General features: G+C 40.8%; 2 protein-coding genes across 2 annotated transcripts in view; one reads left to right on the top strand and one right to left on the bottom strand.

The window, feature by feature from the left end:
* EBPL (EBP like) overlaps positions 1 to 22,678 on the top strand; it is a 550,113-nt gene that overhangs the window by 284,687 nt on the left and 242,748 nt on the right. The gene's annotated exons all lie outside the window — the stretch shown is intronic.
* Positions 3,685 to 4,849, bottom strand: LOC126016278 (protein FAM177A1). The gene has a single exon (XM_049778851.1). It carries the CDS (start codon positions 4,755 to 4,757, stop codon positions 4,119 to 4,121), a length of 639 nt encoding a protein of 212 aa, XP_049634808.1. The 5' UTR covers positions 4,758 to 4,849; the 3' UTR covers positions 3,685 to 4,118.

The raw sequence follows: 22,678 nt of genomic DNA, 5'->3' as shown, positions 1-22,678 counted from the left end.
CTATTCCTGTCCTTGGCAGCTCCACAGCAGAGACCACAAGGATGGTCTGATTAGCTTTTCAAGCTGCAGGGCATCCTGCGGAAGTGGTCCTTCAGGGCTTAAAAGCCCAACAGAAGCGGGGTCATTAAAGTCAGCGTCCAGAGGCTCTGATACCTCCAGACATAGGTAATGGACAGCTATTGTCTTTTTGGTGGCAGAGTCAATCTGAGTTTTAACAAAATCTATTAATTTATGAAATGCCCAAGGGCCAAAAGAAATAAGTAACAAAAATTCTATGAAAGGTCTCAGCAGAGTGGATATCCAACAGAGTGGATAGCCATGGGGAGGTGGAAAACCAATTTTGGTACCAGGACTCACTCTGTTCTCTTTGCCTCTTTCTCTTTCCTTTAGGCTTTGCTGTACCTTATTAATGCTATCATTAACCAATCCTAATTTATCTTTAAAAAAAAGCAACATTCTTCTTTAAGGGAGGTACATAATTCTCCCTCTTTCAAAAAAGCTAAGTCCAAACCGTGGCAGTTTTGCAGTACAACTTCAGCAAGAGAGCCAACAGTTTCAGTAAGATATTTTAAACCTTTCTCCAGTTATTGACATCTCTATCAACAGCACGTGTAAGCTGATTAAAATGACTTTGAGAAGTGATTAAAGAAGCAATACCAGTTCCTGCTCCAGCAAAACTCAGACCTAAAACAATAGCAAGAGTAATAGTAGTGATAGGTTCATTCTTATGTTTAAACATAGTAATCTTCTTATCCCAAAGCAAATCATCAACAGGTCTAATGGTTAATCTAGGCATTAACAAAACTAAAACACAATAATCACAATAAGCAAGAAACGTTTCAATAACAATATGGGGGGAAAGTCCAGTGGAGCAAGCAAAATAAGTGGAGTTGGGGGCTTCAATAAAGATGGAAGAGTTGGTAACAACAATGGCTTGGTTGCAAATGTCCAATTAATTGGACGGGGGAGCTCATATGCGGTCCAAGTAAGCAAGGTCCCACACCCATGACTGTCTCTACAGGTATGCCTTGATGAGTCTCAGCTCCCCAGTGGAGGTCAGCAGGATTTTTGATAGCAGTGGGCATGCCGAAGGTTGCAATTCCTTCATAGAAGGGCTGCTGGGCAGAGTATCAAATCCAGCATTCCCCTTAGGCAGAGTCAGTCAGAAACAGGTTCGGCAGGAATGGTGGGCTGAAGGACTAAAACAGTGGGTAGGTAACACAGAGGTGGCAGGAGGGGTGACAGGCTCTTTTAAGGTGGATGAAGACACGTCTGCAGGAGGTCTATAAGAAACGGCTTGGCAGGAGGCAAAATAATTATAGGTTTGGGAAGGAGTGAGGCCACAGGATGTAGCATAACAGTGGGGCCTATAGCTACAGAGGCATACTTGGGAGGTTCTTTTTACAATAAAATTTTCCATAAATTTAATTTTACATATAAAAAATAGGAGTTTACTTAGTCTTCTAGCCTTGGTTTACAGGCAGAAGACACTAGCCATTACATTACACAAATTATTTCCGAATACCAAGGGAATGCTTAGTGACTTCTTTTTTTTTTTTTTTTTGCATTCATGGAAAGTTTTATAATTTACATAAAGTATAAAAACTTAAGGCACAATAAATAATTACATAGATAGTGATGTAGCCAACCACTGTTGGACAAGTAGAAAAAGTAAAATTCCAGGAAGCAAAACCTTTATAAGTTATCTTTTGCAGAAGTTTCTAGATACAACCCCCCTCCCCAAATAATAAAAATAAAAGAAAGGCTAGAGCCATAGCACAGTGGTAGGGTGTTTGCCCTGCATACAGCCAACTTAGGACAGACCCTGGTTCAATCCTGCCTGGAGCATTTGAGAACATAGCCAAGATTATCCCCTGAATACCCTGGGTGTGGTCCAATCCCCCACCCCCTAAAGACAAGATTTTAGATAAATGTTTGGTTGATTTTGGGGGGCCACACCCAGCAGTGTTCAGGGGATACTCCTGGCTCTGCACTCAAAAATCACTCCTGACAGGCTCAGGGGACCATATGGGATGCTGGGGATCAAACTTTAGTCAACCACGTGCAAGGCAAACTCCCTACCCTCTATGCTATCACTCAGGTCCCTAGATAAAGCTAAGGAATTGCACCTGGTGGTAGTTGAGGCTGACCACATGGTGCCAGGGAAATTTGGGTTCCTGAATGTAGAACTTATACTCTAGCTGGTGAGCTTACACTCGGGGCGGCTTAGTAAAAATCATAAAACCTAGGACTCCCAAGAGAATAAATTCACATTACCTTTATTTATTTGGTGGAGAATGGGGACATGCTCTGCCAGGGGTAAAATCCCAGGTTTCCCCACATGCAAGACATGCACTTGAGCTGCATCTTTAGCTCCACAGAGCCCATAGATATGCTTGCCTTCACTGGGTAATTATGTATCTAAATTGCTACTATCTCAAATGAAGTTAGAAGATGTCTGGTTAAGACTATTTTAGAGCTAATGTAAACTTATTTATAGTGGCAGTTACTAAAAAGCTGAAGATTGATCCTTTAAGCTCTAAGTTTTATTTATATCCATCACAGAACAAGAATCTATTTCATGAATGCCATCTAACTGAATATCTTTAATAACTAATTCTCTTTCCTAAACTGCAAATTTCAGTTGCAGAACTTTAGTTAAACTTTATAAAGTTCATGTTCACAGACAATAGTTTTCCACAATGTACTTATGAAAATGTACTTATATTGTATGGTTACTGGAAGCTGTATTTTCTTCAAAGCGGAATATGTCCTTCCAATATGTCAATGTGCAGTTATATTCAGGACTGAAAACGTAATGCTATTTAGAAGGCTATAGAAAAAAAATAATTGGGGGGGGGTGATATCAGGGTTTGGGACCACACTCAGCTATGTTAAGGACTTGCTCCAGACTCTACTTAGGCTTCATTTTCAGTGATGCTTGTGTAACCATATGTGGTGCCAAGCATCTCTAAAGGCTAAGTTATGTATATGCACCCAATCCCTGTACTATGTCTCTAGCCCCTACAAATAGGATTTTTTTTTTGGTTTTTGGGTCACACCCGGCGGTGCTCAGGGGTTACTCCTGGCTGTCTGCTCAGAAATAACTCCTGGCAGGCACGGGGGACCATATGGGACACCGGGATTTGAACCAAACACCTTTGGTCCTGGATCGGCTGCTTGAAAGGCAAACACCGCTGTGCTATCTTTCCGGGCCCACAAATAGGATTTTTAAGATCAGCATTTCTGAAATACTCCATGGATTCTTACCCACTTGTAAATATAAATCAAACTCGTAAATATACCCTGTAAGGTTTAGAATATGAATACATTTAGGATTACAATTGTTACTTCAAATGATAGGTTGAGTTCCTTCTGCTAATACTATACTTTTTACAGTGTAAAGGATTGTCATCATCTTCCCACTAAGTTCATCTCCTTTCCTGCAACTATTTAGCCACAGAAAGCATTCAGCATAGAATGAGAACATATTCAGGATGCCATGTGAGTACTCATATCCTCAAATGCATGTAAATACGTTAATAAATCCACATCTTGTTTTTTAAACATTCAAAATTAGTACTTAATTTGATTAATTACTGAAACCCAACTAAATATTTGGTGTAATGGCCTCAGTCATCTTTTATATGTAGTTCTTTCTCAAGGAAAGCAAATTCATAGTACTTAAATTTTGCTCTTTTTATTGCACACACAGTAAACCATCTTTAGTATGAAGTGACTGGGAGATATATCAGTTTCAGTTAGCCTTAATCAGCAACATGGTTTAGTGTTTTCCTTTATAAGTACAAATAATACATACTTGATAATTTAGCTGTCTTTAATTGGCAGTTGGGGCTCTAAAATGTCCTTCATTTTTTAAAGGATCATTTAAAAACCAAAGCACTAATTTGAGACACAGTATAAAGCTACATAGTACAAAATCCAAATTTCATATTTAGCTTTTGCTAGAGAGTAAGAAGAAGAATTTTTTTCCCTTTTCAGATAACTTAATAATTTAAAATATAAATTACAGTATTAAGTCCTACTGAATAGAGAAATGTGAAAAGTTCCTGGTATAAACAACCCCTTAGTGTTTAAAGATTTATAGGCATCTCATTTTATGGTGGGACAGAGGCTGAATTTTGCTTGCTTTCCACAATTACTTCACAATCTCCCTCCATCTCAAAGTTAAGGTTCACAAACGAACTGGATACCACATTTTCTGGTTGATCTGTCTGCACGATGGTATCAGCCTGCAGTTTATTTTGTTGGAATTGTCTTTCTGCTTCTTCAGACATTCTGTTTTCTTCTTCTTCCTCTTCTTCCTCCTTCTTCATCCGGTAATACTCATCAATGGCATACTGGTATTTTGGGGTGCTGATGCCCAAAACGGATGCAATCTTCTCTCCAAGAAAGTCACACACTGAGAGGGTTGATGTGGCAGCCCGAAGCATGTAAAACCATAAGTAGGGGCCCCAGGTAAGTTTTGTCGGATCAATAGTAGGCAAAACATCTTTCTTCTCCAGACCATCAACTTCATCTTCATCTGTACTATATTCTTCCATTGTTTCACCACTAACAAAGTGGATCACTCTCCTTGGGACTTTCTTCTTTTTTCCTATGATTCCCAGTTCTACATTTTCAAAGCCTCTTTCATTACTCATCTGCCGGGCCGAGTCCCTGAAGGCCGCGGCCGCCTCTCCCGGCGCGGTGTCTCCGGCTCCCGCTTCGGCACGCGCCACCCGCTCCGGGTCCATCGTCGCGGGGCCGCCGGCACTGGGAGAGAGGACGTCACGGCCGAGAAGCCCGCGACATCCTCCGCCTCCCGCCCAGCGCGCTCGAGGCCACGCTCCGCGCCGGAGCGAGACGAGAGGAGGCTTAGTGACTTCTGTTAGACTTTAGACTTCAAAGAATTTTATAATTAACAATCGCCAATTTTTCAAAAACTTTTAAACTGAACCTTAATGATTTTTCTTAAACTTCTTAGTTATTTTCTTAAACCTTGATGCTTATCTGTCTAGCCATATGTCCATATTTTCCTGGCCTTAACTTACACATGGCAGGAAGGATGGGTGATTGAAAAGTCCAGAAATTCTCCAGGGAAAATTTATCCCCGACGACCATTGAGAAATCTGGGGTTTACTATTCCCTACCTTCTGCCATGTTCTCAGAAGGACAAAGCCAGCTTAACACATAATTTTTAACACATGATCTTTAGTTGCAGGATGCCACAGTCTGTCAGCTGCTAAGTGACCAGACTGACCAAGTTGTGAAAAAATTAATTGAAATCTCAAAAATGGATAAGGCTTTGAAAATTGTATTTTATCACATTTAACACTCGTGGCCAATTTCATTCAGTACAACACACACATGAACAGACAAAAGGATCGATCCAAAACTTACGTTAGAAAAATTGACCCGGGGCCGGAGAGATAGCATGGAGGTAAGGCATTTGCCTTTCATGCAGAAGGTCATCGGTTCGAATCCTGGCGTCCCATATTGTCCCCCATGCCTGCCAGGAGCAATTTCTGACATGGAGCCAGGAGTAACCCCTGAGCATTGCCGGGTGAGACCCAAAAACCACAAAAAAAAAAAAAAAAAAAAAAAAGAAAAAAGAAAAATTGACCCGGGTAAAATTAAACAAGCGCTTTTAAATATTTAGCCAGCATGTTTGTAAGAAAAAAAGTTTTTGTAGAAAAACTTTTTCAGCTTTCAGAAGTACTTAATGTAGATGGAGTGGAGCTTTGCTGAAAATAAAAGTTTTAAGGTTGAGATTTAGCACAAAACATTTTTAGAACAATCCTAATTTGAAGTTTAAAACATTAAGTAAAATGGTTAGTAAGCAGTTAAAAAAAGTTAAGTAAAATGGTTACTGAGCACTGTAGAAGGAGTCTCCACTCTGAAGTATGATATCATCTGCTGTTAATGAACAGGTTTTCTTTAAATTAGTTTCACAGTAGAACAGTAAGACCGCTACAATAAAGTGTTAAAATTTCAATGATTAAACATAAAAGCATAAATTATGACTATTAAAGGTATGAAAAAACTGACTTTAAAAAACAAACAACTGTTCCTACTTTGAAGACTACAAGTGAATAGTTTGTAAAAAATATTATATACCAAATTAACAAAATATTTAGATCATTATAAAATATAGTTAAAGACACTTGATGCATTTTGTCACCTAGAGCTTAAGACCAAAATTATATTTGATACTTGTTGTCACCCTGCTTATAAAATTTAGTTATTTTATAATATTAATTAACAACATTATTTTAAAAAGGCTAACCACAACATTTTCCATATGCTCTTGAGATCAAAAATAATTTTCTAATAGAAATATAAAAGATTCAAATTTGTAACTTTTTTGTGTCCGTTTGAATTTTAAAACACCAAAGTTTTTTTTTTTTTTTACAAGTGATAGAGTTGTTATTTTGCTCTAAAATTCCTGAGGCATAAACAAAGAAAGTTTAGTGCCCTTATCTCCCTGTTGCTCTTTCTCCCTAGAGAATTTTTTAACCCTTACAGACCTGAATTTAGAAGGTTTTTTTAATTTCCAATGTTTTTTTATTTAAAAAACTTTATTACATACATGATTGTGTTTGGGTTTCAGTCATGTAAAGAACACCACCCATCACCAGTGCAACATTCCCATCATCAATGTCCCAAATCTCCCTCCTCCCCACTCAACCCCTGCCTGTACTCTAGATAGGCTTTATATTTCCCAAGTACATTCTCTTTATTAGGATAGTTCAAAACGTAGTTATTTCCCTAACAAAACTCATCCCTGTTTGTGGTGAGCTTCATAAGGTGAGCTGTAACTTCCAGCTCTTTTCTCTTTTGTGTCTGAAAGTTATTATTGCAAGAATGTCTTTCATTTTTCTTAAAACCCATAGATGAGTGAGACCATTCTGCATCTCTCTCTCTCTCTCTCTCTCTGACTTATTTCACTCAGCATAATAGATTCCATGTACATCCATGTATAGGAAAATTTCATGACTTCATCTCTCCTGATGGCTGCATAATATTCCATTGTGTATATGTACCACAGTTTATTTAGCCATTCATCTGATGAAGGGTATCTTGGTTGTTTCCAGAGTCTTGCTATGGTAAATAGTGCTGCAATGAATATAGGTGTAAGGAAGGGATTTTTGTATTGTGTTTTTGTGTTCCTAGGGTGTATTCCTAGGAGTGGTATAGCTGGGTTGTATGGGAGCTCGATTTCCAGTTTTTGGAGGAATCTCCATATTGCTTTCCATAAAGGTTGAACTAGACAGCATTCCCACCAGCAGTGGATAAGAGTTCCTTTCTTTCCACATCCCCGCCAACACTGCTTGTTCTCATTCTTTGTGATGTGGGCCAATCTCTGGGGTGTGAAGTGGTACCTCATAGTTGTTTTCATTTGCATCTCCCTGATGATTAGTGAGGTGGAGCATTTTTTCATATGTCTTTTGGCCATTTGTATTTCTTCTTTGTCAAAGTGTCTGTCCATTTCTTCTCCCCATTTTTTGATGGGATTAGATGTTTTTTTTCTTGTAAATTTCTGTCAGTGCCTTGAATATTTTGGAGATTAGCCCCTTGTCTGATGGGTATTGGGTGAATAGTTTCTCCCACTCAGTGGGGGGCTCTTGTATCCTGAGTGCTATTTCTTTTGAGGTACAGAAGCTTCTCAGTTTAATATATTCCCATCTGTTAATCTCTGCTTTCATTTGCTTGGAGAGTGCAGTTTCCTCTTTGAAGATGCCTTTAGTCTCAATGTCCTGGAGTGTTTTACCTACGTGTTGTTCTATATATCTTATGGTTTCTGGTCTGATATCAAGGTCTTTCATCCATTTGGGTTTAACCTTCGTACATGATGTTAGCTGGGGGTCTAAGTTCAATTTTTTGCAAGTGACTAGCCAGTTGTGCCAACACCACTTGTTGAAGAGGCTTTCTTTGCTCCATTTAGGATTTCTTGTTCTTTTATCAAAAATTAGGTGATTGTATGTCTGGGGAACATTCTCTGAGTATTCAAGCCTATTCCACTGATCTGAGGGCCTGTCCTTATTCCAACACCATGCTGTTTTGATAAGTATTGCTTTGTAGGACAGTTTAAAGTTGGGGAAAGTAATTCCTCCCATATTCTTTTTCCCAATGATTGCTTTAGCTAGTCTAGGGTGTTTATTGTTCCAAATGAATTTCAAAACTGCCTGATCCACTTCTTTGAAGAATGTCCTGGGTATCTTTAGATGGATCACATTAAATCTGTACAATGCTTTGGGGAGTATTGCCATTTGATGATGTTAATCCTGCCAATCCATGAACAGGGTATGTGCTTCCATTTCCACGTGTCCTCTCTTATTTCTTGGAGCAGAGTTTTATAGTTTTCTTTATATAGGTCCTTCACATTTTTAGTCAAGTTGATTTCAAGATATTTGACTTTGTGTGGCACTATTGTGAATGGGGTTGTTTTCTTAATGTCCATTTCTTCCTTATTACTATTGGTGTATAGAAAGGCCATTGATTTTTGTGTGTTAATTTTGTAGCCTGCCACCTTGCTATATGAGTCTATTGTTTCCAGAAGCTTTTTCATAGAGACTTTAGGGTTTTCTAGGTAGACGATCATGTCATCTGCAAACAGCGAGAGCTTGACTTCTTCCTTTCCTATCTGGATTCCCTTGATATCTTTTTCTTGCCTAATCACTATAGCAAGTACTTCCAGTGCTATGTTGAATAGGAATGGTGAGAGAGGACAGCCTTGTCTTGTGCCAAAATTTAGAGAAAAGGCTTTCAGTTTTTCTCCATTGAGGATAATATTTGCCTCTGGCTTGTGGTAGATGGCCTTAACTATATTGAGAATAGTTCCTTCCATTCCCATCCTGCTGAGAGTTTTGATCAAGAATAGGTGTTGGACCGTATCAAATGCTTTCTCTGTGTCTATTGATATGGTCATGTGATTTTTATTTTTCTTGTTGTTGATGTTGTGAATTATGTTGATAGATTTACGGATGTTAAACCAGCCTTGCATTCCTGGGATGAAACCTACTTGATTGTAGTGGATAATCTTCTCAATGAGGCACTGAATCCCATTTGCCAGCATTTTGTTGAGGATATTTGCATCTGCATTCATCAGCGATATTGGTCTGTATAATTTTATTTTTTCGTAGCATCTCTGTCTTGTTTAGGTATCAGGGTGATGTTGGCTTCATAAAAGCTATTTGGAAGTGTTTCCGTTTGTTCAATTTCATGAACGAGTCTTGCCAGGATTAGTAGTAGTTCCTCTTGGAAAGTTTGAAAGAATTCATTAGTGAATTCATCTGGGCCTGGGCTTTTGTTTTTCGGCAGACATTTGATTACCGTTTTAATTTTATCAATAGTGATGGTGGTGTTTAGATATGCTATATCCTCTTCCTTCAACCGTGGAAGATTATAAGAATCCAAGAATTTATCCATTTCTTCCAGGTTCTCATTTTTAGTGGCGTAGAGTTTCTCAAAGTAGTTTCTGATTACCCTTTGTATCTCTGCCATATCAGTAGTGGACTCTTCTTTTTCATTCCTAATACGAGTTATCAAGTTTCTCTCTCTCCCTTTCTTTGTTAGTTTTGCCAGTGGTCTATCAATCTTGTTTATTTTTTCAAAGAACCAACTTCTGCTTTCATTGATCTTTCGTATTGTTTTTTTGGGTTTCCACTTCATTGATTTCTGCTCTCAGCTTTGTTATTTCCTTCTGTCTTCCTATTTTTGGGTCCTTTTGTTGAGCACTTTCTAGTTCTATGAGCTGTGTCATTAAGTTACTCAGGTAAGCCCCTTCATCCTTCCTGATGTGTGCTTGCAAAGCTATAAATTTTCCTCTCAGTACTGCTTTTGCTGTGTAGCATAAGTTCTGATAGTTTGTGTCTGTATTGTCATTTGTTTCCAGGAACCTTTTGATTTCCTCCTTGATTTAATCTCGGACCCAGTGGATATTGAGTATGAGGCTGTTTAACTTCCAGGTGTTAAAGTTTTTCTTCTGTGTCCCTTTGGAATTCACAAATAATTTCAGAGCTTGTGGTCAGCGAAGGTAGTCTGCAATATTTCTATCCTCTTGATATTATGGAGGTATGTTTTATGTGCTAGCATGTAGTCTATCCTGGAGAATGCCCCATGCACATTAAAGAAGAATGTGTATCCAGGTTTCTGGGGATGGAGTGTCCTATATATCCACTAGGCCTCTTTCTTCCATTTCTCTCCTCAGGTCTAGTATATTCTTGTTGGGTTTCAGTCTGGTTGACCTATCCAGTGTTGACAAAGCCATGTTGAGGTCCCCCACAATTTTTGTGTTGTTATTGATATTATTTTTCAGATTTGTCAACAATTGTATTAAATATTTTGCTGGACCCTCATTCGGTGCATATATGTTTAGGAGAGTGATTTTTTTCCTGCTCTACGTACCCCTTGAGTAATATAAAATGTCCATATTTGTCCCTTACAACCTTCCTGAGTATAAAGTTTGCATTATCTGATATTAATATGGCCAGTCCAGCTTTTTTATGGGTGTTGTTTGCTTGGATAATTTTTCTCCAGCCTTTTGTTTTCAGTCTATGTTTGTTCTGATTATTCAGGTGCATTTCTTGTAGGCAGCAGAAGGTTGGATTGAGTTTTTTGATCCATTTAGCCACTCTGTGTCTCTTATCTGGTGCATTTAGTCCATTGACATTGAGAGAAAGAATTGTTCTGGGATTTAATGCCATCTTTATATCGAAATTTGGTGTGTCTTTTGGTTAGTCTTGTCTTAAATTATGTCTTTCAGTTTTTCTCTTAAGCCTGGTTTTGAGTCTGTAAAGTTTCTGATCAGTTTTTTGTCTGTGAAACCAGGTATTCTTCCGTCAAACTGGAAAGTAAGTTTTGCTGGGTACAGTATTCTAGGTGAAGCATTCATTTCATTGAGTTTTGTCACTATGTCCCACCATTGCTTTCTGTCCTTGAGTGTTTCTGGTGACAGGTCTGCTGTAAATCTCAAGGATCCTCCCTTGAATGTAATTTCCCTTTTTGATCTCGCTGTTTTCAGAATTCTGTCTCTATCTGTGGGATTCATCATTGTGACTAGGATGTGTGTTGGGGTATTTTTTCTGGGGTCTCTTTTGGTTGGTACTCTTCCAGCATGCAGGATTTGATCACATATATTCTTTAGCTCTGGAAGTTTCTCTTTAATGATGTTCTTTAATGTTCTTTAATGATGTTCTTTCTGGAGATTTTTGTCGTGGGTCTCTGGGACTCCAATAATTCTTAAGTTGTTTCTGTTGAGCTTATCATAAATTTCTATTTTCATCTGTTACCATTCTTTGACTAATTTTTCCATTGTCTGTTCATTTGCTTTAAGTTTTTTTCCCCAATCTCTTCCGCTGTATAAAATTGTTATTTATCTCATCTTCAACAGCACCAATTCTATTCTCAGCTTCTGTTACCCTGTCCCAGAGCTTATCCATTTTGTCATTCACTTTGTTTACTGAGTTTTTCAGGCCTGTTAGTTGACATGTTATTTCAGTTTGGAGTTTTGTGATTTCTGTCTTCATATTTTCTTGGTTCTTGTTAGTGTTCGGTTCAACTCAATCCATGGTTTCTTTGAGTTCTTTGAGCATCTTCCATATTGCTTGTCTAAATTCCTTATCTAAGAAGTTGATTAGTTGCTTGGTCATTATCTGGTCATCAGAATTGTCATCTTCATTCTCTATGTCTGATGCTGGCCTGCATTGTTTCCCCATTGTCACACTTGTATTGTGGGTTTTTCTACGTGTTGTGGTGGTATTCATTGGCTAAATGATATAGGCAGCCAAACTCCTCTGGCTCCACCCTTTCTGGGTGGGTCGACTTGCCTCCAAGGGAGGGGAGTCCTCCGTGGATGAAGGCTCTCACAGGATCAAATCTTAGGCCTGAGCACGCAGCAAAGAAGACAGTCCGGAGAGAAATGCTGGGCTTCAGTGATCCAGCACAGTTCTTAGTGTGATTTTTTCTTCTTGTTGCGATGGTGTTTTTTTCCTTAGAAAGAGTACACGACCGCCTAGTGAAGCAGAGTGGCCGTGCTCTTCTGGAGCCTCTTTTCAGCCCACTCCCAAGAGTATCACGTGACAGGAGAGGAGACAGACACACACAGGCAGCACTCACAATTTTTCACAGTTGGGTCCCACTGGGCAGGCATAGTTTCGTAGATTTTCCCAGCCTCAATTTCCAATGTTTTAATAATTACTTTACACCACCCAATGCACAAAGCTTAATTATACAAATGTTTTTAGAAAAGCCACATTCATGCCACATAATTTAATTCAGAAACAAATCTAACAATAATTCTTATAAATTCTACATAAACAGGGTTGTTGATTTTTTTTTATGTCCACCGCTATCTGCCATCTTTAGCAGAGCGATCAAACTTATGATTACAAAGACACACACAGACTATTTTTGCTGAACTTAAGCCAAAATTTACCAATTTTAAGGGGGAGGTGATATTCTCTCCAAAATTTTTGTCTACATTTTGACTACACATAAACTTACTTCTCAAATACAGGTATAGAATATGCCACATATATACTACCTCTGCATAGATTAAAGGGCTCAATATTACATTTTTTAAACACTTTTAAAACCTCACAATTTTACAAACTGTGCAGAAGTGTGATCAGTGAATATTATGGTGAACACATCATTAATTATATAGGCAGCGTGTTCATTAGAAGACCCATTCAGGAATATGACATTTGCATTATTAATAGGAGAGGACTGTGTTATAATGGGAAAAATACAAACATGCATCTTTTAAAAAACTGTATAAACTTATTTGCTGGATAATGAATATCAACTTTTTCCTTAAAGGAGGTACATGCAAGAGATGCCACTTTCCAGATTTCTTTTGAATAAAAAAATTGGGGTATTTCCCCAACGAACCAGTACCCAGCACCCAAGAGAAGGGACACCCAGTCAAACTCACACCTCGTCCCGGGCAAGAAAAGACAGCCAACTCCCCTGCGGACTCATGCTGCGAGGCCCTCCCTACCAACTCCCCCCAACGTGGACTGTTTCTTGAAACCGGACCTAGGTCCAAAAGTATCCCCAAGGCAAGAACTCTTCCAAGACCTCCCTGCCGCAAATTTTTACCAACCTGAAGAAGGTCAGGGGGTGTGATAGGAAGATGCCTGGGAACCCACACATCACAAGAAAAACCCAAAAGACAATGGGAAAAACTGCACTTCCAACATAGGCATAAGACCTGTAATACACCACCTCGTTACCTGCTCTCCCCCAAATGTAAGGTAGTCTTTTGCACCACTTTGGTCCTTTAAAAACTTCGCTAACTCATTTTAGTTCTTTTTTTTTCTTTCCTCTTAAATTTATTTATTTATTTTTTTAAATGTTGGTCCTATATATACATTTGCGAGCACATACATTTTTATTTTATTTTATTTTATTTTATTATTTTTTTTTATCATTTTTGGGTATGTGACCTGTGTCTGTTATCCCCTCTGTCCACCCCCAACTACACCGACAATACAATGTAGCTCCACCTCCCCCTGCAGAGACACACTAAATAATGGGGAAATCTTACCTATAAAAAAAGAGCTCTTATCTACTAGAGATAGGAACTCATAGTTGTTTACAATACAGGGATATCTCCTACCTTGAAAATATGTCATGTGGAATCACTTAGACCTCAGATGATTAGATACCATTCATCCAGCCTTGAACCCTGGATCCCAGACATAGAATCGGCACAGCTCTTCACAACAGCTGCAGGAAACAAACTCTATTCGGGACAGCCTTAATACTGCGGGGTCAACAACAAGGGCCAGCTCTAACATGATATCCTGACAAAGAGGAAAATGTGAACAACTTGACCTTAGAGCAGATTAACCTACCTTACCAGCTAACGACAAGACAAAACAGAAGACTCAGCACCCTTTGGTAGGTCCAAAAGCCAAGATCGTGACTTACAGATGACTGGCTACTAGAACCACGACCAGACAGTATACATCTTGGGACCAATAAAAAAGCCCTAGTTTAGGGGTTGAACTATGACTTGCACAATAAGCATGATCCCCAGTCCCAAAGGTCTGACAGAGACAACTGCAACAGAATGGGCCTTCTGGAAGCACAAAGAAAGACGCTAACCTAGGTGCCATCCTAGGTTCAGTGCAAAGACCAAGGTCACCAACCACAGAAGATGGACTAAAACGACACTGAGGTAACAGAACCTCTAGAACCACAAAGACTGACTTCACCATAAGTCCTACCTCAGGATCTGTGCAGATACTGAGACCTCTAAACACAGAGCTCTGAGTGTATCACCCTGGACAGAACAGAAGTCTTCCACACACCAAAAAACACCACCGGGAGAATAAATGATCCTGAGCAAAGTCTAGAGCTGATCCCATGACAGTATACTCCAAGGACGGAGAAACCCCATATTTCTTAGGCCAAGTGAATTCCTTTTCGAATGACCCCAATATTTACTGTGCCAGGGCAGGAGGGGAAAAAACAAAAATACAAAAAGCACAAAACCTTGGTATTATATATATATATATATATATATATATATATATATATATATATATATATCTTTTACCTTCATTTATTATTGTTATTATTATTTTTATTTACCTATCTATTTTGGTCTATTTCTCTTTCTCTGTTTGGGTGTGATTATTGATATCGTTGTCCCCAATTATACTTATTTTTTTCTATTCTTTTCTTTTCCTTCGTTATGTGCTATGCCATGTTTCTTATATCAAGACCATGGCGTGTTTTTGGTTTGTTTGTTTGTTTTTGTTTGTTTGTTTTGCTTTGTTTTTCGTCTGTTTTTTGTGGTGCTTATCGATATAGCTGGAGTCCTCACTGGATAATTGACACTTTTTTTGGTACTGGTGGAGTGTTTCACCTTCTTTCTCTCCTTCATCTCCCAAATCGATGATGAGAGCCTCTAGAAGGATTCCACCCATTTTGGGAGTATTAGACTCTTACCCCAGTTTATTTATCTTCTCCTTTTCAGGCAAAACCACGCAACTTGAACTAGCTAGTCCTGCCTACAGTTAGAGGGGGAGATAAGGGAGGCATCAAGTCCAAACAGGTGCAAGACTACTAAGTAGTGGGTTGGATACAGAGGGGACCACATATTTTAGCCGCCCTGGGGGTAAGGGAAGAGGAAATGGGAGGTAGGACAAAAACGGAGGGGTAGGGAGGACAATTTGGGGATGGGAATCCCCCCTGATTCTATGTAAATATGTACCTAAAATGTTATTGTCAACAATATGTAAGACACTATGATCAAAATAAAAATTATATTTAAAAAAATTGGGGTATTTCAAGGTGAATTGGAAGGCTTCAAGTGGGAGTGGCAGGGCCTGAGCTGGCTGTTCCCCGAAGCCGGCAGAAAAGAGGGGCCCAGGGCTGGCCTTTTTGCCCATTTCCCTGAAGGGAAAGCAGAGGATTGCCAGCCGCATCCATTTTGGAACGGCAAGTATTGGCCCAATGTCAGCTGTGCCTGCAGCGGGGACAGATCGAAGCTGGCACTGGGGACCTAGCAGCTTGCAAGGTTGGAGGGCAGTTCTTTCCCCCTCCCCCGGACATAGGCGAGCAAAATGTCCCGTTTTTCCACACTTAAAGAAGGTTTTGCTGCCAAGATGATTAAGGGCAGTACCAACAGCCATATGAAAGGCTTGAGACATTTTATGCATAAAAGGGTCGGCCTCACTACACATTTGGATCATTTCATTTAAGATCTCATCTTTATTATCAATAGCCTCTTTCCCCCAAGGCTCTTTCAGCTGCTTCCAGCAGACTCACTATAATCCTTTCGAGCACTTTGCACAATTTGGGTGATGGGGATTACAGCCAACCCTTTAAAGGGGATTGCCCTCCAGGCCCCCAGGGCTGCGGTGGTGGTTTGGGCTAACACCCCCATGGACACGCGCTTCTGCATATCCTTGGAAGAGAAGCGACCTTGTCCACTTAGTTGTTCATAAGTTCAGGGGGTGCCCTAAGGCCCTGGGTTTTTGGTAGCGATGCTTTGGCAACGCTCCAGGAAGTCGGCTTGCCAAAGAAATTGAGCTGTGGTGAGGACAGCATGGGTAACTTTAATCCATTCAACATGGGAGCAACAGCCCCCCAGCTGAAAGGGCATCGAGAATGCACTGAGTAAAGGGCACATTAGGTCCATAAGTTTTAACAGCAATGTGCAGATCTCACAAGGTTTTATGGCTTAGCTGCTGATATTCTGTAATTCTGCTCACTGGGCACTCGTGATTATCTGTAGGGTTAGGGTTATGGCACTCGGCCTCACCCTCATCAGCCTGTCCTCTGGTAATTCGACCCTGGGTCCCTGAGGGCCTCTAATGGATTCTCAAGAGAGATCAGGTGGGCAGAGCACAGACAACTTTAGATTAAGGAGGGTGGGGGAAAGGCTGAAGGGCAGAAACTTGTGAATTAAGGGAAGCAACCTGTTTTTGAAGGCTCAAAATTTGTTTAAGATCTTCAATTTGGCCAAGTAATTCCTTTTCTATAGCTTTAAGAGGGGGCAGAGCAATGAAGGTCGGGGCACAAAAATCCTGAATAGGGGGATATGGAGGAGGCTGTAATGGTGCAGCCGCTTGAAGCAGCCGGTCAGGGTCATGATAATGGGCAGTTTCATTCTCCAAGGTTTGGGTATTCCTTGGATAAAGGGGCTCCTCAGGGGGAAAAGACAGAGTGGGGTAAAGACGTTTAGGCAGGGAAGAACATCTGCAATAGAAGGCGAAGAACTTATCTGACAGGAATAATCACATTTGGGAAGGGAGGTCTCAGAGCTTGCCCTAGAGGCAGCTCAAGAGGCATTATGAGACAAAGGGTGCAAAAGAGGTTGTTATTTCTTGGGGTCACTCTCAGCCCCTTCAACAATATCTCTAATCAAGCCCCAATAGGTAAAATGGTATTTATAACATTGTTCTGGCCTTCCTCCATTAGAATGATATTTCTCGGCCCACTTTTTGCCATTATGAAGGATGAATTTCTGGGTCAGTTATGATAAAGTATGGGCACTTGTTATGAACAAAGAGAGAAAATTTCTTTTCTCCAAACCCTAACACTTCTTTCCCTGAGAGATGCCTTCAGTTTCTTGACAAAGGCAGTCTCTTTAGACAAATGTTGACCCATTCTGATGGGACGGAAATGTAAATGTGCACAAAGTAGTCCGCGCCACCCTGCTGGGGTTTTGCGCAGATTTTCCTACCTGTCCACGCCACTCTGATGGGGTTTGACTGGCGTCTCACGATCAGGTCCTCGAGGTTCATCCGGTTCCGTCCGACTGGGGGTCCGTACTCTACGTCCACGTTGAGGCGCCACTTGTCCTGTCCTGCAGGACTCCGTTAGAGGGGTTCCAGCCTGAAAATAGAATGGGGAGAAAGAAGGGGGCCAAGCAACAAGAGGCTTGTCAAGGCTCCGTTTATTGATCGGTACAGGCTCCTTTTAAGGACAATTTTTACAGGGGGTGGAGAGAAGGCAGGATAAATAGCCCACATTACAGAGGTCACCTTACAGCTAATCTTTACATACCATCTTTACATAAGGGGCACAGGAACATCTCAAGGTTAGTGAGGTTTCGAGGATGTCACGAGTTTCCTGGAATGTATGCCTGATAGGAAACTGTGATATTTCTTAGGGCTCTGGGGCTAGTCAATGCCTTAGGTTATGAATTCTTGCCACACAGACTGGTTTGTCCTGCTGCATTCCATATTGGTCTGTAACAGAGATGGCAAGACTGTGGAATTTAAGGTTGTGGAAGGAGACAGCCCAAAATCTGTTAATTATCTAGACCTGGTGGAATGCCAGTGAAAGATATTAATATGCTCCCAATTGACATAGGTTCTGCCAGTTCATCCCCCAGACTCACTCAGCTTCCCCACCATCTGTGGTGGCAGAGGTCCCCTCAGGCAGGTCAGAAGCAACCAGTAAAAGGAAGAGAGGTGAAGACCCTGGGCAGCATCCCAGATGCTGATGTATACCATCTTTGCTCTACCGGAGGCGCTTTTTGCCAGGACTATGGCCCCTTGACCTTCAGCAACTTATTGAGGAGACCCCAACAGCCATCACAGAAGATGGAGAATCCAAGCTCAGCCAAAGCCCAATGGAGGAAAAGCTGCTTTCAGAACCTCTTGTAACTTTCTCCTAGGCTAATTTCTTAATCCTATTTGCACCAGTCACTATATTGCTGGTTAAAATGTGTTTTATCTGTGTGGATCTTATTGTTTTGTTTTATGCCCCATAGCAAACAGAAAATTTTGCTTCCAACTTTAGTGCTTTAATATTAGTTTGCACAATTCTAGGGAAATGCATAATTTAGAGTTTTAAAAGTTCTCAGCTATCCTAGTGAATGTTTCTCAAGTTCTATGAATGTTTGATTGTATATATTATGTAGCAATTTACTCTCAAATTATGTCTGCAAAAATGTTCTAATATCTTTGTCCACAGAAGTCAATGGAAAAACAACTTAGATACTATAAACTCTTATTAACAGTGCTCATTATAAGAATGTTTTAGCAAACTTATTTTAAAACTGTATATATAATCTGCAGAAATGTCCTTGTGATTTTGTTTAGAGAAGTTTATGGATAGGAACTCGGATGTTATAGACTTGTAGTACAGTGCTTGGTGTAAGAATTTTTAAGAGGGGCTGGGCGCTAGAGGTAAGGTGCCTGCCTTGCCTGCGCTAGCCTAGGACGGACCGCGGTTCGATCCCCCGGCGTCCCATATGGTCCCCCAAGCCAGGAGCGACTTCTGAGCGCATAGCCAGGAGTAACCCCTGAGCGTCACCGGGTGTGGCCCAAAAACCAAAAAAAAAAAAAAAAAAAAGAATGTTTAAGAATTTTTGAGTAAAGTGTATCTGCAGAAAGGTTTTAATGTTGTTGTTCAGAAAAGTCTATGAAAAGTGTTATGAGATCTATAAGACAAAGATATGGAAAAAACAATTGTTTTGAGAATGATGTATACAGTTTAAATTTTGATGTTATTACAGCCAACATTTACTGTGCCTATGAAAAATAATAACCAATTTTGTAAGTTTTGATCTGGGGTTCCTGCCTCTTACAGAGAACAATAGAACATGACTTATGTACTCCTCTCAATTTTTTGTTGTTGCTTACAACTTGGATTTACCCCAAAACAGAGACTGTCTTATTTGTAAACCTGTGTGGGACTGGCTCAGGATAGTCTGAGCGATCTGTTCTTACTGCCCCACCCAGCAGTGGTCTCTGTACTCAATGAAAATGGCAGTTCTGGGGAGCCAGAACAACAGTAGTGGTAGGGCGTTTGCCTTGCACAGGCCCAGGACAGACCTCTGTTCAATTCCTGGCTCGATCCCTGGCATCCCACATGGTTCCCCAAGCCAGGAGAGATTTCTGAGTGCGTAGCCAGGAGTAACCCCTGAGCGTCATCAGGTGTGGCCCAAAAACAAAAACAAAAACAACAAAAATAAGAAAATGGTAGTTCTGGCAGGCAGCTTGTTCTCCATACGAGGAAGAAAACTGCCAGACTACACCTCAGCTTGATTTGGATAGGTCATGTGTAACCCTGATTCAGAATCATTCAGCTGGGATTGGAAATCACATGAGGTGATTTTACAGTCATATAAAAAAAAGTTTGGAGTCCCCATTAAAGGTCTGGCTAGGGGCTGAAGAGATAGTATAGGGGTTAAGGCAGTTGTCTAGGATGCATCAGACATAGATTTGATCCCCATGCAGCACCACATGTCCCTTAGACAACCATTGGGAGTAACCCCCCAAGCATAGAGCCAGGCATAAACCCTGAGCACTGCCTGATGTGGCAAAACCAAAGTAAACAAAAACACCAACAAATAAAAATGTAAAAAGCAATTAAGGTCTTGCTAGAGTGCTTGTGCAGAAGCAGGGAGTCAAGGACACCCATATACAAAGAGAAAAGGTTATCCTTTCAAGGACATTTTAACAGTTATGAGATTGAATTTATATAGCTCCCTGACTTTAGTGATGTGCAAGGTCTGAATTTTAGTGTTCAGGACTCTTATTTTTATGGCAATAAAAAGTATATGAGAAAAAAGAAAGTAATATCAACAAATATGTTGTTCATATTTCTTCCTTCTACTATGTAAATATAAGAGCAAGCTATTACCGAGCAAGTGTTCTTTAGAAAATATTTTATTTCTTATCATGCTTAGAAATTTTGCTATAGGGAGAGTCTCCGCAACTATTTACATGAGGCGTTCCAACCCTGACAGTTGAACTGTGAAGTATTTACTAGTCTTAGATAAATCACATATTTTTCTTTGTGAGTACATCCTGTTCAGTCTGATACATACTTTTATGTAATTCCCCAAGCACTTAAAAGCATATCTCATTTTTGTGGAAGTTTATGTAAAAATTTTTTGCTCTTTAAAAATGCTTGTAAGCCAGGCCAGTGAAAGGTGTGCCTTGCTGGGGCAAGAGAGCTAAGATACTAACAGCTTTAGTGTCATGAAATGCTCTACCTATGTTTTCTGCAATATAATTTGTAAAGTAAGATCTGATATTGAGGCATTTAATGCATTTTAATGGACTTTTCTGTATGGTGTTAGGGGTCTAAATTTATTTATATTTTTATACGAATGACTAATTTTATTAAAACCATTTGTTGAAAGGCTTTCCTTACTCCACTTCATATTTTTGTTCCCTTACTAAAGATTAAATGTCCATAAACCTGGGAAGCTCTCTGTGGAATCTCAATTCTTTTCCACTGGTCTGAGAGTCTCTCCTTATTTTATTACTGCCTTCTTGATTACTACAGCTTTATATATGATTTGCAGTTGGCAGATAAAAGCCTCCTATCTTTTTTGACCCCCTAAGATTTTTGATGAGATTTATTAATCCACATAGATTTCAAAAGAATCTTATCCATGCCCTTTTAACATACCATGGGTTTAATAATTAATAATAATAGTAATTGGTTTTTGGACCACACTCAGCAGCGCTCAGGGGCTATTCCCGGTTCAGCCCTTAGATATCACTCTTGGCAGGCTCCGGGGACCATATGGGATGCCAGAGATCAAACCTGGGTCGGTCCCGGCTCTGCTGAGTGCAAGGTAAACGCCCTACTGCTGTGCTATCACTCAGGCCCCAACCATGGATTTTTTTTTTTTTTTTTTTTGGTTTTTGGGCCACACCCGGTAACGCTCAGGGGTTACTCCTGGCTATGCGCTCAGAAGTTGCTCCTGGCTTGGGGGACCATATGGGACGCCGGGGGATCGAACCGCGGTCCGTCCAAGGCTACCGCAAGCAAGGCAGGCGCACCTTACCTTTAGCGCCACCGCCCGGCCCCGGATTTTTTTTAATAGGGATTGCACTCTGTAAAAATGCTTTGTGCAAGAAAGCCATTTGACAGTGTTCATCCTTTTGGTTCTGTCGTTGAAGCAGCGCTTGTTCCCGATGTCGGTCTCTAGGGGGCGCGCTGAGTCCAGAACCTGCACCTAGACTGAATCCCGTGCTCTCCCACTCTGTGTGGCTGCAAGGCCCAGAGGTGCGGGTCTCTCGCCTGCTTCTGTCCTTCGTCCCAGAGGAGGCTTCGCTGCAGGAACCTGTGGAGAGGAACATCCTCTCGCCTCCTTGCTCTCTCTAAACAGCTTCACATTGGCGAAATGAGTGCTACGTTACTTCATCTGGCAGCCCTGTACTTTCTCACACATGAGTCTATTAAGACCTAGAGAGGTGAATTAACAGGCCCAGGGTTACACAGCTTTAGAGGAATAAAAACCCAGCTCCATCAGAAGCCTAAAGCAACCAAAGCATCATAGTGGGTGCCCAGCCCTCTCAAGAAGGTTCAAAATTACTTTTGTTCGTTTGTTTGTTTTGTTTTTGTTTTTGGGCCACACCCGTTTGACACTCAGGGGTTACTCCTGGCTATGCGCTCAGAAATCGCTCCTGGCTTGGGGGGACCATATGGGACGCTGGGGGATTAAACCGCGGTTCGTTCTACGCTAGCGCTTGCAAGGCAGACACCTTACCTCTAGCGCCACCTTCCCGGCCCCAGGTTCAAAATTCTTATGGAAACCAGCATGGACCCACCAGAGATCCCAGGAATTTTTCTTTACTTCTCTGGATGATCTCACTGGATGCTGTTGATTTTCAAAGTGACTCCTAAGGAGATATGAAATCAACTTAGGACCATTTCAATTGCTCACTGCCTCTTCCTTGAAGCAGTTAGGACAGATTCAAAACAAGTTGTGGGCTCTGATGAGAGGCAGAGCAGAAGGGAAAGCATTTAGTTGCCCTGCATGTGACCAATATTGGTTCCATCCCCTGTATATCCTGTGAGCCCCTCCAGGAGTGCTCCCTGAGCATAGAACTAGTAAACCCTGAACACTGCTAGGTGTGCCCCACCCCACGCCCAACTTAAGACACTCGTGATATCTATATGTGATAAATTTGGGTTGAGGGAGTGGGGCTGGAAGAAGGGAAACCACCCACAGTGATTTTCTGAGACTTGACGGGATTGATTGCTAGAACCAGAGGTGCTCTGCTGTACTGGTGGAGAAAAAAGTGGGCAGAGTCATGCCTGTTGCTGCTCTAGGGCTTTATGCTAAGGTCAGGGAACATTGGAAGACCACATGGTGTGGTGTTAGGGATCTAACTGGGTCCCATCATGCACCCTGAGCCCTGTGCCATCTCCTTGGCCTCTATAACAGACTTTTATTTTC

This window comes from Suncus etruscus, chromosome 8, assembly GCF_024139225.1.
Source record: "Suncus etruscus isolate mSunEtr1 chromosome 8, mSunEtr1.pri.cur, whole genome shotgun sequence".
Classification (NCBI taxonomy): domain Eukaryota; kingdom Metazoa; phylum Chordata; class Mammalia; order Eulipotyphla; family Soricidae; genus Suncus; species Suncus etruscus.
Note: the sequence above shows the minus strand (reverse complement) of the source record. Positions and strands in the feature narration are given on the sequence as shown.